Below are 16759 nucleotides of genomic sequence, written 5' to 3'. Positions count from 1 at the left end.
AAAAAAGAACTACAGCTCTATACAATTCAAAAACACCTGTATAAAAGAAGGAGACACAAAAAATTAACATTACAATAGAAAGGCGGATCCATTGAAAGTTTCTAACCATAACCTGTGTTGGTAATACATAAAACTCCACCCAGTTTCTCCATTGGTTATACACTGCAAGTTCAAGCACGCGCGTTTCGGATACAGTCCAAGTTTGGAACATGTTTCAGGACCAAAGAGTCCTGTGCTTTACAGTGGCGAACACGTAGATCGCGATTGTTAGTCATTATTGCCCAAACAGGTATTGTAACTTTATTGTGTTCCGGTGTTGTGTTTGGTTTTTTTTTGGACATAATTCACAATTGCATACGCCAGTTGCGGAAACAGCCTCAAGATTGATCTGGATCTACATAGGCAGGCCGCCAGTGGCCACTTTCTAAGGTTTGTCGATTGCTTGTGTTAAAAGTCACCGCCGATTAATTTTCGGGTCAAACACCTACTCACCGGGAGATTTACTAGTGTTGTCTTTGATTTATGACCATTTAATAGGGTATTATATAGTATATAAATGCTTGCTCTTAAATTTGTTTGCGCGGTAATTACTATTCAAACGTTCTAAGTTGAGTTAACTTTAATCCGCTTAAAAGCTCCGCGGAGTTAACACTAACTTATTGCCTCGTTAGCTTACAAGAAGAATGGGTTTTTATTTCACTTTATCCAACATTCATTCAAGAACGATATTATGAAAATATGTAAATAAATATAGGTAAGGTGAACAGCATTTGGTGTATTTACACTTAAATTTTCATGCCAACTTACATTAACTTTAGATTTGAGTTCTGGGAAAACATACTCAACAAGCATCTATGCATTTATTCAACAAATTTCCTGATAATCAAAGTCCGAAATATTACAATTTTGTTTAACTTTTAAAGCTGTCGGTGGGCAAAATTTGTTTTGAAGGGTCGAAGCAAAATATGGAAACGACGCATGATAAAGTTGTTCGTCGTATAAAAAATCGGCGTACACAGTACCTACAAAACAATCTTTTTCATTTCACGTGTCTTCCGATGGATGTGTATTTAAATTTTAACCGGCCTATAGATAGTTAGTGCAAAAATATACGAAAAATAACCAATGCTTTAAATGGACACTATCTAAGGAACCATAAAGCGTAAAAAGTTCGAGGGATCGGTAGTGGGAAATTGTTATACCTACTCATAACGCGGCCTACCATGTGTACCTATAGAGAATTGTCTTGAATGAAGGGACCAAACAATTTTATTACAATCATTTTTAAAGTCGAGCTTTTCTTATAGCCTTCCAAAATCAGATATACCTATAGGCCTATAGTGCGGTGTAAAATACCCGAGAAAATACCTAAATGTGTAAGCCTCTTCAATAACAATGTATTTATTGCATTAGAAACACATGAGAAAGGTTTTACCCTTGTTTAGGGTAATTTTCGTGGTCTGTGCACTTTATTTTAGTTAAACATTGGTACTTATTTTCTTGTACAATTTTTACTTTGATCCATGTGCGTCACTCAAAGAGGGGGTGGGCGTCACTTGAAAGGGGGTGCAGTAAATTGAAATAAAAATGCTACATTTAAACCTATTACAAAATTCTAAATTTATTTATCCAATTTTGAACAAGAAATTTATAAAAAGATTTCAAAGCAACAAGAATCCAAAAATCAATAACTAATATGTGCTTGATGCTTTTAAAAAAGACACCATTTCTAAATTGGGTTCTCTATTGGGAATAGCGACTCTGGGATGAAACGATTGTTTTCAAAAGATTTTCAAGGGTGCTCTACCAACCCAACCCACGATACATTTACAAATATCCATGCCCGAACTCGGATTCAAAACACGGACCCTTAGTACCGCAGTCCACCTTCTACGCCACACGGACCTTCGTTCTTCTTTCAATAAGAAATCTTTTGGTTTTCTATGGAAGACGAACCCAATTCCAACCAAGCGCAAAAAGTGTAACACCTTCTTCTGCAAATAAGTAAATCGCTGGAAATTCATACTCAAGTTTTTTTAATGGCTCTCCATGGTTTTTTAACATTAGAATTTGTGATTTTCTTCTAAAAAATTCTGAATATTTAGATTAATTTATTCTAAAATACATCTAAGTTCTTTCTCTGGAGTTGAAGATTTAGTGTATGACGTTATTCGACAGAATGTTACTACCGAATGAGCAGGAAAAGTGATTACTTCAATGGCTGTGAAACATGGGTGTAGGTTGATTTGGTCACGAATGTACATAACTTCTTTTCGAATCGGTTAAGATAAAAAATTCTTCATCCTCAAATTTTTTTGTGCCACAAAAATATTTCCCACATTCCCCTGAAAGTTTCTTGGTTAACAATTGGTAACACATCCATGTCTGTTAAAACATAACCTCGTATAGGTATATTAGGTTGTTACCTCAATTCGATGACCATTTCGATTTCGAATTAATTTTTAACGTGAGGGCAACTCACCACATATGCATTAGATAGAGGATTCTACTGTGACTAGTGGTTATTCATTGGGATAGAAAACGAGTAGGTATAGATAATGGTAGTGGCAATATGGTCACTTTCTTAATAGGTATAGGCAAAAAAAACGATCTGTTGGTCGTTGGTGGTTGTTTTTTGCTATAGGTATCTATAGGTATGCCTAGAAGTACCTATAGAAGAAATAAAAAACCATCAATTTGTCAATTTTTTGCTATATCGTTCCTAGTAGGAATGCGCGATATTTATCGTACCTAACTCTTACCTATAGGTATTATAAACAGTTAAAAATCAATTTGCAAGTAGGACTATATCATTTATTGCATCCAACGTGGAGAAATAAAACTTGATGCTTGGTTACGCGTCTTGTCAAAACCGGGTCTCATATTCAGGTATCATTTTTTAGAAAATATTTTCTGTGTGCTTACAAAATTTGTATTGATTCCCTAGAAATTCCCTAGGAAATCCCCCTAACTGTCATAAACCCCTAACTACGTAAATCTTTGAACGCTTTCTAAGAATCTTTGAGGATCTATGGATATCTATAAAGGAATTTAGGTAAAATTTCTTAGAGACCTGTAAAGTATCTTGAAGAATACCATCATGAATCTCTAGACAAACACTATAATTAATTTCTGAGAAATATTTGAAGTGCCTATTATAACCCAATACGAATTTTGGAATAGCTTTTGAAGTATCTAAATAGGCTTTAGAGAACCTCCGAAATCATTTCGGCTACTTCCTGTAGATTGTTTGTAGATTCGGAGATTGCTTGAAAAACACCTGAGAGATGTTTGTACAATCTTTAAAGAACCCGTAAAATTCACTAAAGAATGTCAAGAAATTTTTAGAAATTTTGTGAAAATGATGGGTAATACGTACCATTCTTTAAGAAATCCCCAAGATCTGCCTCTGAAGAAATGTTTTCTGAAGGAACCGTGTAAATAGGAATATATAATAATATATAATGTTCCCACCCCCCTCCAAAATATTCGGGCCAAAGAGCACCAAACGCATCTTACCTAATAGTATTCAAGAAAACTTGCCCCGTGGATCAATCGCCAATACTTATTTAGTGCGTGGTTACCTTTTATTTCTTTGATAACCCTTTGTATGGCTGGAAACTCAGTGAGGGAGCGAACATTCGGTAAATATTTTTAGGCGATGAATTTTCGGTATTCATTATTATCGGTAACGGTGACATAGATAGACCACCGTGCTATTAGTTATCAGTAAAAACTTTTAGGAGAATTTTTTGAAAGAAATTCCCTTTATGTGAGGGGTTTGTCCGTCTGTTCTCGTCTAACTCGAGAATGAAAATTAATTTGTCTACCCCGTAGAAATGAACCAAATTTTTCCCGGTTCAGTTGGCAAGATGCAAATGTCATCTTTCAATGAAAATGAAAATGGTTTTGGAACTGCAGATGGGGAGCTTGAGGAAAACAGGAGCGTAATGGATTTATAGGTATATATAGGGAAAGGGTAACTTTATTACCAAGTAATATCTCATATACAATATAATTACTATTCCTAGGAAAAGTAAGGGTTTTCCCCAAAAAATTTGCGTTCACTCTAAAATTAAAGGCGCGACTGTGGTTGTGGTTATGTACTCGTATTTAGACATTATTCTATTAAAAACATTATAAAACGAGAATAAAGTCATAAGGTCCGTTGTACAATGATAATTCAACTTGAAATGTTCAGTAGGCTGACAGAATTCAATTGGTGAATTCTTAAAATTATGTCAGCCAACTGAATTGAAGTTCAAACAAGAAGACAAAAATTATTTATGCACCATAAAAATTACAGCCCTAACGCTACACGGATTTTGAAGTAAAAGATTTCTCATTTATGAAATGGGAAGTGGATATACCTAGTTTTGTGTGCACTTAGTGTGGCTTGTGTACCCTATAAACAAAATCAAACAAGGAAAAAAATATTTGATGTGTTACGAATATTTATACTCACAAGAGAAGGAATCTAACGAAAGAACGTTTGCTTGAAAAAGTGGTACCTTTTGAAACGGAAGGGAGATATAATTTGTTGTGCACTTACAGGGTGCTTTGTGTCAAACATGGAAACCTGTACCACAAAAAATATAGCCTTCACAATAGGTGTACGGTTAGGTAAAATAGAGTTTTCATCGGGGTTTTCATAAGAAAAACCAGGGAAAAAACCATGTAATTTTTGAAACGGAGAGGAGCTACATCGTCATGTGCATTTAAAGGGCGCCTTTTGATCCTGTAAGCAAATCAAAACAAATTATCGCCTTAATAATAGGTGGAATGCTAGGGTAAAAGGAGTTTTTCTTTAACAATTTCTAATTTTGCAAACAGGAAGGGAATATACTTCTGTAGCACTGTAAATAAAAATGTTTATCTACCACAAAAAATACAGGTCTCACAACAAACAGATCTTCACGTAACATTGAATTTACCCTAAAAAACATTGTAATTTATGTGGACCATTAAAACAAACTCAAAAATTGATGCATGTTTCATAGAACGCCATGGAAACGGATAGCAAAAATCGTGAAAAAAAGTACGATTTTTTCACAAAAAAGTCCGGTAATTTGATCACTGAAGACTGCAGCCTTCTCAATAGACAGATTTTCACGTAAAATTATGTTTTCCCCCTGGGAGACGCTAGAAACATAAATATTTAATGTAGGAACCACAAAAATGATACCCCTCACAATAAACGGATTGTCTTTATTAAAAAATGTAGTTATTGAAACGGAGAGGAGTTTTACTTTTATGTGCATTTAAGGGTGGCTAACTATCAAAAAGTTGGTATCACGCAGCCACCTTACCTGTTTTACGGTTGTTCTGAACTTAATACTAAATAAATTAAAAATTAAAAACAATTTCTCAAATGTACCTATCACCTCATTGTATAGTTCAGTAGAAAAATCAGGTGTTTTTGGATATATAGTAGATACCAGTTTATTTTTGCAAGAAATCCAGTTGGATTAGATACTTTATTCATATTATGTACAACTATTCTTCTGGACTAGACAAAAATTTTCATACTCGTATATTTTGTTAATATTTTCACCAAATTTTGATCACACAAGTAATCAAAGAAACAGTAAACAAAATGTTAACCCTTTCTCTTCATTGATCCGAATTTACAATGTTGGATAGTATTCAATGTATTTGTAACATGATTGCAATAAGTAAGTAATAAACAACTTACTATATTTCCCAGGCTATTATATAACCACAAAAGAAGTATTTAGCAGCAACTTTCTAAATCTAACGTGAATTAGTTCCATTCCCAGCGGATTGTTATGACCATTAATGACTAACATAGCATATCATTAAATTGCAGAATACATTGCTACGAAATCGATAATTTTCATTCCAGGCCACTTTTAAAATTACAGCGAACATAATTAAAAATGGTAACAAAATCCATAAAAATGTGGTCATAAAATAGGCTTTGGAATGCCATTACGAACACCTTTAAGATAATATAATAAACAGTATAGAAAATGTTTTATTCAAAAGCTCGTTGCCTTCCTTTGTCCGGAGTAAAATTGACTACTCGTTTAGATTAGTGCCACTTCTTAAAATGTGAAGTAACTAAATTAGATTTTAATGTATTTAACGAAACCCTTGTCTCAGGTGCTTTAACAATTTTCCTATTTACACTGGTAACACTTATAATGGCTTTTAACTAAAAGTTTGTCTGCACGGTGAAGCTGTTAGTGTCAAATAATTTAGCGGGCAAAATTGGTCGAGGCGTCCGCCGCTTGGAATTAATATTTTTCGACATTGGTAGGTACTTTTGTGATCAGTTAATGAAGATGTTATTTGCATATCAGCTGTACGTTGCGACAATGAACTCTCTTTTCCGACGGACCGTGTAGGTTATTTTATGGAGATTAGCATTTTGTCATTGCCAAAACAGTAATTTAATATTTATTTCTTCTGTACGTGATTGCTACTGAAGACAGATGCACCTACGACTTCTGGAGCAGTTGTTTTACTGAAAATCATATGCAAGTAGGTAGTTAATGTGGAGAACTGTAAATCCAAATGAGGCCTAAACTGCAACTGTAATTTTAGAGGAACAACTTCAGTATATTTGTATTTTTTTACTAACAGAAATTTAAATTCGTTTGCGTTTACTCAAAAAAGGGAAGAAAACGTGCGGACAATTTGTTTTTGCTAATTTTGTCATTAGAGGACATAATATTTTTGGAAGGTGTATAATTTTACATTGAGACGTACACTTTTTAAGGAATCTATTTAAATTACCATTAACTATAATTTCAAAAAAGAAACGTTTACTATCAAGATCTATCAACACGATCAGCACACACTGCTAACTAAAAATTTCGGTTATCAGTGTATTCGATGCTTTGGGGATGTTCCTTGATTGCGCATCTGTCAATCACAAAACCGAAGACTACACATTACTCTGATTGTATACCGATATTTCGTCAAGGAGTAGTTCATATACCCGATACCAAGATATTTAGTAGTATTCGCTGGTATTCCTTAGATCTTCTAGGAAGTCTTTTGGCATTCCCAAATTATCCTTTTAGTTTTTAATACTAGATGAAACACCAAATGCCGAAACCCTACCACGTTTCCACGTATAACCGCGGGCGGTATCATAAAAAAAATCCACATTAAGAAACATTTGATTTTTTATTATTAATAGGAAACGTATATAAAATAATACAATAAAACGCGAAAAAAGTACAGTTAATCAAAAAATCATTAGTACGCGCTCTAGAAAGTGTCCCATGCATCCTATTTTTTGCATTCCTTTTCCCTAGCTTTTTCCCGATTAAATTGATATATCACAACCTATATTTTTTTTTAATTTTATCCGTAAATTAAACCTTTTTTTACTGTTTCTAAATAGTAGGCTATGGATTTATGGAGATTTTGATTGGCTTATTGTATTCATAAGGCAACCGGTACCATTCAATAAAAATGGCCACTAAGTACAAATATATCGATTTTTATCTTTTTTCTATGTTACATGGATAGTAAGATATGGTAACGTCCCCAAAAGTCAAACTTTTCCTTTTCCCCTGTATCTCAGAAGAAAACGTGGCTAGATTGATTCTGTTTGTGGTATTAAAAGTTTCACAAGAAGTGACACAGGGTCGCGAAAACCGCAAGTCTTAAAAACAGCTGAAATACACTGCAGTTTCAATCAAAATAGGACACACGGTACAATTAAATTTTATAATTTGCAAACTTCGGGTCGGGCCGCATGTTTGACATGCCTGGTACAGGATGATACATAACAAATGCATCAAACGTGTTACTAATTGTCTAAACCAAAACAAAACCACTTCCTTCAATTGAAAAATATTACAAAACGACTAGAAACAAAACGTTTTCACTTGTTATTGTCATGGCCTATTAAATATAATTTTAATTTTGTTAATGGAATGAAATAATTTTTGATTGAACATGATAGCGCTTTCCCAAGCGAATTGAGTCGTGTATCACTGGTTTAAAGTTGACGGTAATATTTTATCTTCAAGTGGTCTACAAACAACCCCATTCTGAGGCATAATCCAGTTTTAATATTGCTTAATTTTTAAGAAATCGCACTTAGCGATCAACGAACTATTGCAAGGGCCCTAACTTTTTGGTGCATCAAATAATATCTTTGTTTCGTAGATTGATTATTTTACAGGGTCGACAAACAACTCTGTAACGTTTCATAACAGTGTATTCGCTTCCCGGTTTAGAATTAGATAAATTTTAAAAGAAAGTCGATTAACAAGGGAAACATCTAATAATTTCAAGATTCCTAACTAGCCAGGTCCATTCAATCTAATAATATAATCGACAAGCGCCCCTACAACTTACTGTACATAACAGTATATTCCATCGCCGTTTAAAAACAATATAATTTAGAAGGAAATTCCCTTCATGGTAATCTTCAGGGGCTGTAACCTTCTTGACGCATCAAATATTTTTCTTTCGTGGATTTATGTTGGATACAGTGTCCACAAATAACATTACATAAACGTGTATTTTCCGGTTTTAAAATTACACATGTTTAAAGAATAGTGCCTTTTCGTTATAATCGCCTAATTACCTATTTCAGGGGGAGGGGGTCCTTTTGTAGTGCATCAAATACGTTTATTTCTTGGAAATGTTTACAATTTTACATTTTACTTTTTTAGTCCAGTCCAACGGTAATAGCATATATGGACAGTTCTGGTGTAATCGTTTTTAGTGGTTTATTTTATGGTTTTTGGGTGTACTACAGGCCCCGGGTTACAGATTATATTTTTTTCATTACATATGGGCTTGTGCCTATTTATCATTCAACGTTTGGAGGTACTAAAAAACTGTTTATTTCTGCCAGTGGGTCATTCCGTTCCTCTGTGGTTCTTGGGGCATTTTGTTTCAAAATCAATACAGATAAGTATTCCTATGAAAGCTCGGGCACAAAATACGCAACTAAATCTAATAGTTAACTATTATCAATGACTATCCTCCTCATAGTCTTTTAATTATCAACATTAGTTACGGTGGTGCCGAGATAAATGTAGCTCAGGGCGCTAAAAACATAGGCCGGAGCCTGGTATGCTAAACATTAGTTTGTCGGTGTCGGACTCTTTTGCCAAAATATGAAAATAAACTCGTGCAGTTTTTAGATAACAGTTCAAAAAAATTATCAGTAATTTTGATGCACTTGTGCAGTTACCTACGAAAATTGCACTTCATTTATTTATATTCTTTTATTTTCGAAAAAATTACTAATTTCCCCAATATTTCAAGACTCCTTTGCGTGAGAACCATACGAGCGACGTACAAAAAATTGTTAAGAGACACAAATAAGAAAATTGACTCTTACATGATAGTCATCTAAATTGGCGAACTCAACATTTTTGTTTCGTGGATATTTAAAAATCGACAAGCAACCTTGTAACTGCACATAACTGTGTACGCTCCCCGTTTAAAAATAAAATAATTTTTTAATAAGTTGAGTCTTACCTCTGACATGGTGATCATCTAATTACTTAAAGAGTCCATTCAATATTTTTGTTTTGTCCATTAATTATGTTTACAGGATGTATAATTATGTATACAGAACTCTGTAACATATAAAACGTGTACTCTCTTTCAGTTCAAAAATAATATAAATTTTAGGGAATTTGACGCTTATATGGTAACCATCAAATTATCTCGAAGGCTGTCTCCGGTTGCGCCCAGAATATAATTTCATGGAAATGGTTTCATTACTTAAGGAAAATTTAAGAAAATTGTAATTTTCCAGAAAATTTGTCCTATAGGTATTCTCGCACGATTAGAGAATTGTGCACGAGTGCACCATCCTGTTGAAACCAACAGTTTTTTGTGTGTGAGATATTATACAGTTGGATTCGAGGTTGGATCCGTAACAAAAAATGCCACTCAATACAGTATATACTGTTTTTACGGTTCATATAAAAAAATAAATCTCTCAACGGTGTCTTGCATATCTCAAAAAGTGGCAATGAGAAAGTGCCATAAATATTTTTGTATGTACTTATACACTGTACACTTAATTTATTTTTGTAAAAAATCCTTTTTTTAATGATATCCTTAATTTTCAGAATTACTTTTTTGAGACCCTAATCATTAGTCTTATACAGAACTTAGGAAAAGGCGTAATTCAAATGAATTTAATTTTCGACATCGAAATTAATTGTGAATTCAATTACCTACCTCCAGTTTTCTCGGTGAATTGCGAAACCTTGATAATATTTTAATTTGGATACACTTTAATTGAGTCGATGTGTAGCTACTTAACCTAACGTCTACAAAAAAAGTTCACTTAAATAGCTTTCTAAAAATGTTTATCACCGGGAAACGCGAAACAAGGAAAAGATGTTTTTGGGAATTTCTTTAGGATAAACTTATACTTACTTTGCGGAGAAATAACGGCATTTTACATGGGATGGGAGTATGTAGACAAATTAACATTAACAAAGAATGTGTGCACCAAAATAGGGAAACAGCTTGTATACCTAGGTCGATTTTTGATATCTCAGCTTTTATTTTTGAAATTGGTATAAATCAGTGCATCTTTTCAACATTTGTGGATATTTAATTAACCCTTGGATCTCAAAAATTGAGAATTATACCGCTGAAAGGCTGGAATAATACACCTACCTAGTTAATATAGTGTTTCACATCAATATAGAAAACAAGCGACAAACATAGACGAACAGTTAGTCCCTTGACCATTACTGAAAACAGAATTTGAAAATTCGAAACGGTTGGCAAGTTACCATGTACACAGACGGACGGACGGACAGAAAGTTCAAAATCATGAACGAGCTGGGTCGCTCGATAATAAAACATTGAAAGATTTATTAAGGTGAATATTCCGGGGATGAGATTCCTTTATGTGATTATACTGGAGTGTTCCTAGAGAAGGATGGTGCAATTTCTAGGGAGGAATTTACCTTGGGTGAAATTTTTGTTTTTGCTACTAGAGTTGATTGTCAGTAGAAGTTTCGTACATCATGATTATAAAAATTATGAATTAATCGCGGAATGTTCATGAAACTATGCGAATAGAGGTAAGTTCTGCCCATAATAGTATATTAAATTAATATTAAAGTGGGCCCCTAGATCAGCTGTATCAGAAGTGAGAAACAATGTACCTGAACAATGTATTAAGCAGCAGACACCAGAATTTTCTGATGAAACTTCTGATGTTGTCTCACATTTGCTTTCAAAAATCGTTCCATTTTGGAAACAGCAATTAATGAAATGAAACCGAGCTAGCTGAAAATACCCAAGTCCCATGGCTTAACCCTTGCCTAAAGCATTGAATAAAAACAATCTTCATTCAATGCCTAAAGTAAATAGAACACGAATTGAAAATTGACACTAAAACTCCTTTATTAAATTCTACCTACATTAAACTCAATTTTTTCAGCACAAATTACCCGCTACGGTAAATCTGTCTGAGCTGGAAAATAAGCCTTTTTCTGTGAAAATTTGACACATAACATCACATGAAATCAAGTATACGAGTAGGTGTCAATACGTGACCTAAAACTGCAGTGTTCAACTTCTAAATAAGAACTTTATTTATCGGTAAGGCCACTTAAGTTCTACAAAGGCAAAACACACACACCACTTAAACTCCAAATCCAAAATTTTATAATATGGACTTGGACTATCAAGCTCATTCGCGACCCAAGGTTGGTGGACTTCATACAGTTCATCTAGATACGTGAAACAACTTTCGGCAATCTATGCGACCGTAGTTATGTGCGCTAATTGCATGATTATTAATAAACACTACAGCAGTTTCCTATTTATAGCTAGAGATAAAAATGGATATGTAAATATTTATGTTGTCATAAGTCTAGAGTAGCATCTAGGTAATTATATTTCAAGGTGTCATCATTGTATAATTTTTGTTACAGAACTGGCGGCCCAATGTGTGACGGGGGCTTTAGTGCCGCCGAAGGTCTATCGCGAATGGCATCCCTCGGCGGAGCGGCCTTGGGCGTACCTCAAGGACTTGCGGGACCGCAAACACCGAAAAAACATCAAGACGATCACATTAAAAGGCCCATGAACGCGTTTATGGTCTGGTCCAGGCTGCAGAGGCGGAAAATTGCTCAAGAGAACCCGAAAATGCACAACTCGGAGATTTCAAAACGATTGGGTACGTTTACTCTTAAACAACTGCGCCCATTCTCGACTTGATTAAATCTCTTCAGATTTGAATACGTAATACAGGTTTTTGAAACTAGTGACCAACCCAGGCCATAGTCAAGATAGCATACCTACGTGAGTAGGTAGAGGTGCATATGAAAACACTCCAGTAAACGAAGTATCTGTGAAACGGCAGCTGTGAACTGTCACTTGTCGATCCCGCTTTACTCAATGATCTGAATATAAAATGAATAATGCATATGGTCGCCTCGGTGTATAAACACAGCGTACAATATGTTATGATATGCTATTTAAGGGTGAAATTCTATTTAAAATGTGACGTTTACAGGATACCAATTCAAATCCTTTTCATATGCAAAGCCCACTTTTATAAAGTTTTAAAATTCATATCGAGTTTATTACGTTCGACCAACCCCCTTCACTTCAGTCATTTTCATTTAGGATTAGATGGACACGCATTGTTGTAGTTTTATATTCCTATTATTCTTAACCCATTTATCCCTCAATGGGTTATTAGCACATTCGGGTGAATTTCGACGTGTAAGTATCCAGAAAAAAATTAGCGTTGTGCCTTTTGTAGGGAAGGCATTAAATTATCTTTCATTCAAAATGGGTATCTCTAAGTGAACAATGAGAACCCATCATAGCTTGTAATTAATTCTTATCTCGCTTCAGGAGGCACAAAAGCTGCTAGAGCTTTACAAAGTTCGAGACACAAAATGACAAAACACAGAACAAAAACCAGTGTAATGTAATACAGCGTCGCTATTGGGTGAGCCAATCGCCCGCTTTATTGTTTCTCCAATAAGAGAGCAGGTGCTCGCATTCTCGACAATGCAGCGGATCTATAACGTTTTATACCAAGTAAATGAATATTAAAGTAGAGCTTTGTTCATTTTTGTTAAATTTGCATCGACTTTGATCTATGTTTGTTTAGAATTTCCGCGCCGCGTTTCAATTTTAATCAGTTTAATTCACTATACCCACCTTGTTCATTAATTATAATCGCATTTCCATTTTCTTTTGTTTTGCTCATTAATTAGTGTGATTGGATCGATTACATTAACTTGTTCCAGTTTCCCCAAGATGAGGTATACTTTATCGTGCTATTGTAGACATAACCTTTCTAGCTTGCAGCTGATATTGATCTTGGATATCAGCTAATACGGAAAGGATGTACCTATCGCTACATTCTCATTTATTCAAACCGTGTTCGTTCCATACATTAATATAAAAGGTCCAACCATGGTGGCCACGTTAAGTAAATGCCTTAGTTCGGACAGAGAAGAGAAATGTACTGAACGGTTACTCAATTTTGGTCAGTGCCGTTGCCGTACATTTTTGGAGGTTTAATTTCGAGTGTATTTGCCCAAGGGAACGTCATCTACTTATACATAACTAAATTCTAGATTTTATAAACGTTTTCTCGCGTCACAATTTTTCTGAAATGTCCGTATAAAGGGATCTATAATCATGACCGCCAATGAAGCTCGGAATACACTTTTTTAATAACAGTATTTCAAAAATGTTGAAAATGAAGGGCTGGACAAATTTTTGTGATAACCCCTGGCATTGAGTTTTCGAGGTTAGGTATTCAAGAATATTCTAAAATTCTATCTCTACACCATGACCACTCCTTTTACCTGGAATTTATTATTATTTATTTATTATTAATTTTACCTGCCGGCCCGTGTGCTGCAGTTCAGTTGAAGCTGGCCTGCGGTGCTAAGGGTCCCTGGTTCGGAAATGATATTTGTAAATGTACAGTGGGTTGGGGTGGTAGAGCAACCTTTGCTGAAACCCCGGCCACTCAAAAATAAAGGCAAATAAATTAAAATATTATTGTGGTTATTGGTTTGACTTTTGTAGTTCCAACGGTCATAAGAGTTCCAGTGTTTCCAGTGAAATAGGTAGTGATTCTCGCAAGACAAGACAAGACAAGAAATGGCTTCTTATCTTGTCTTGTCTTGTTTTTTGCAAATTTATTTCTGCCACTTCTGGTCTTGGTTCTTGTCTTGTCTTGCAAATTTTTGCAAGAAGTTGGTCACTTCTTATCTTGTCTTGTCTTGCAAACTTCTTGCAAGTCTTGCGGTGTGTGACTGTTTGGTATAGGAATTTACTCATAATAATAATGTCGGTTAAGCAACCTCTTTGTCATTAATTTTGCGAATCAGTATCAGTAATACTTCACAAATATTGTGCAAAATTTTACGATGGAAATGCAAAAAGAATCCAGAATTTTTGAAATATTTTGTTAAAAAAAATGCTAAAAATTGGATAAATGAGAATATCACTATTTGATATTAAATTCGAACCCATAAATTTTGTGAGTAATAATAATAATAATAAATGACTTTAATAGACAATTTCTATACAGAGCCTGTCTAAATGGCGGAGTTCAGACAGGGATATCATCCGTGTCTGCTCTTCCACTCAACCTTTAATTTATTTTATGTTAGTGTATTTAACTAGACAGGTCATGATACATACTAAAAGTGAAACAAAAAATGGAGTAGTACATCTAAAACTCAAGAAACAAGATAATTATATATACACAATTAAGATGTGGTTTACAAAGTAAGCTGTTAATTGTTTTTAACACGGAAATATTTTACATATTTATTATGTTTTTAGGATGTTTTTAGGAGGAGTCGACGAACACTAACTTTGAATTTATCTGGTACATAACATTTTACATCTGCTGGCAAAGTATTATATACATGAGCAATCGCGTACGAATATGACCTCTGAAATATTCCTTTTTTATGCTGCGGAATGGTTATGTGGTCTTTACGGCGAATGTTAATGTTATGTACATCTGTGCGAAAAGTTATTTTGTTATAAAGATAAGGAGGTGACTTAAAGGTTACGATTTTGTGAAAAAGAACGGAAGCACGAAGTAAGCGTCTTTTCTCCATGTTTAACCATTTAATTTCTGATAATTTATGTGAAATGGGTAGCCTTCTCCTGATACCAAAGATTAGTCTTAGGCACGATTTTTGTACAACCTCTATCCTTCTAGAATTACGGTCAGTGAGACAAGGGCCATACACTGTAGAACAGTGGCTGAAATGCGAAAGAACCAGAGAATTACATAATAGAATTTTTGAATTTGAATTTAGAAGGTGCTTAATCCCATAAATATACCCCAATCCCGCGTAGGCACGTTGTATACACACCTTGATATGTTCCTCAAATCTTAAAGTAGAGTCTATAATTAAACCAAGGTTTTTAACATTATTAACAAATGACAAAGACCGATTGTTGATTTGAATATTTAACTTAGATATTATCTGTTCCCGATTGAATAAATTATGTGTTGAGCCAAATAAAAGAATTTTACTTTTCTCCGCATTTATATGTAGTGAGTGATCTGTGGCAGATTTAATAAAGTTGCTTAGATCCGTGTTAATAATCGCATTAGCGGTATCTATGTTGCACTCTTCAAACCCATAATATAATTGGGTGTCATCCGCGTAGGCGTGATAGTTTACGTGTTTTATTGAAGTAAAGATCTGGGAAGTATAAATAACAAAAGAGGCCCAAGTATTGAACCTTGAGGAACCCCATAGTGGATCGATTTGCGACTAGAGGCTAATTCATTATTGACAACTATTTGGGCTCGGCCATGTAAATAGCTTGATAGTAATAATATACAATTTTTTCCTAAACCTATGTAATGCAATATGGAAACTAAAATGTTATGATTAACCGTATCAAAGGCTTTCGTGAAGTCTAGTAGAATTAAAACTATAATCTTATTTTTGTCCATATCAGTAATGATGTCATCTGTAACCTTTAATAGTGCAGTTTCACAACTATAACCACTTCTGAATCCAGACTGTAAACAAGGCAAAATGTTAAATTTCGCAAGGTGTGACTCTAATTGAAGGTACAACACTTTTTCGTATATTTTTGATAATACTGGCAGTATACTGATAGGTCTCAGATCTGACATGTTCTCGGGATTACTTTTTTTAGGTAGAGGATGCACCATGGAAACTTTCCAACAATCTGGGAATACCGAATGTTCCAATGAAAAATTTATTAAATGTATTAAAACAGGGAGCACTGCAGAGGGACAGCACAGTTTCAACATTTTTAAAGATATGTCATCTATTCCCGCCGTATTTGACTTAATTGAGTTAATAATTGTAAGAATACTGTTTGCATCAATCATGGTAAATTCAAATTTATCTCCTACTGGCACGACACAGTTTGATCTATAAAAATGTACTAAAGTACTGTTGTCTTTCGACTTATTTTTCACCGAAGATATAAAAAAATCATTTATGTCATCGACATTATCAAAATGAGAGGGTAATTTAGTGTCCTTATTTTTATGTGCAAGACCTAGGTTTCCTAATTCTTTGTAAATATTAGTTTTGAGAGAAATATTTTTCAGTTGATATTCAAGGTACGCCCGTTTCTCTATTATAATGGCAGTATTCACTATAGGTTTCGTAACATTTTATAGTATCGCCAGTGACCAGCATCCTTGGTTTTACGAAATTTTGTCCCTGCATTATCACGTAATTTCATCATGCGTTTTAGAGTATCCGTTAACCATGGTGCTACCTTTTTCGTTATC

General features: G+C 34.3%; 1 protein-coding gene across 1 annotated transcript in view; it reads left to right on the top strand.

Annotated features, from left to right (window-relative positions):
• The first annotated feature begins 238 nt into the window (after positions 1-238).
• Positions 239-16759, top strand: part of LOC116172391 (transcription factor sox-2-like) — a 58347-nt gene continuing 41826 nt past the window's right edge. The window contains exons 1-2 of the mRNA XM_031489600.1: positions 239-429; positions 11913-12157. Of these exons, the coding sequence (XP_031345460.1) occupies positions 11926-12157 (232 nt within the window). The 5' untranslated portion in view covers positions 239-429; positions 11913-11925. The remainder of the gene's footprint in view (positions 430-11912; positions 12158-16759) is intronic.

Source organism: Photinus pyralis, unplaced genomic scaffold (genome assembly GCF_008802855.1).
Source record: "Photinus pyralis isolate 1611_PpyrPB1 unplaced genomic scaffold, Ppyr1.3 Ppyr1.4_LG5, whole genome shotgun sequence".
Lineage (NCBI taxonomy): Eukaryota > Metazoa > Arthropoda > Insecta > Coleoptera > Lampyridae > Photinus > Photinus pyralis.
Note: the sequence above shows the minus strand (reverse complement) of the source record. Positions and strands in the feature narration are given on the sequence as shown.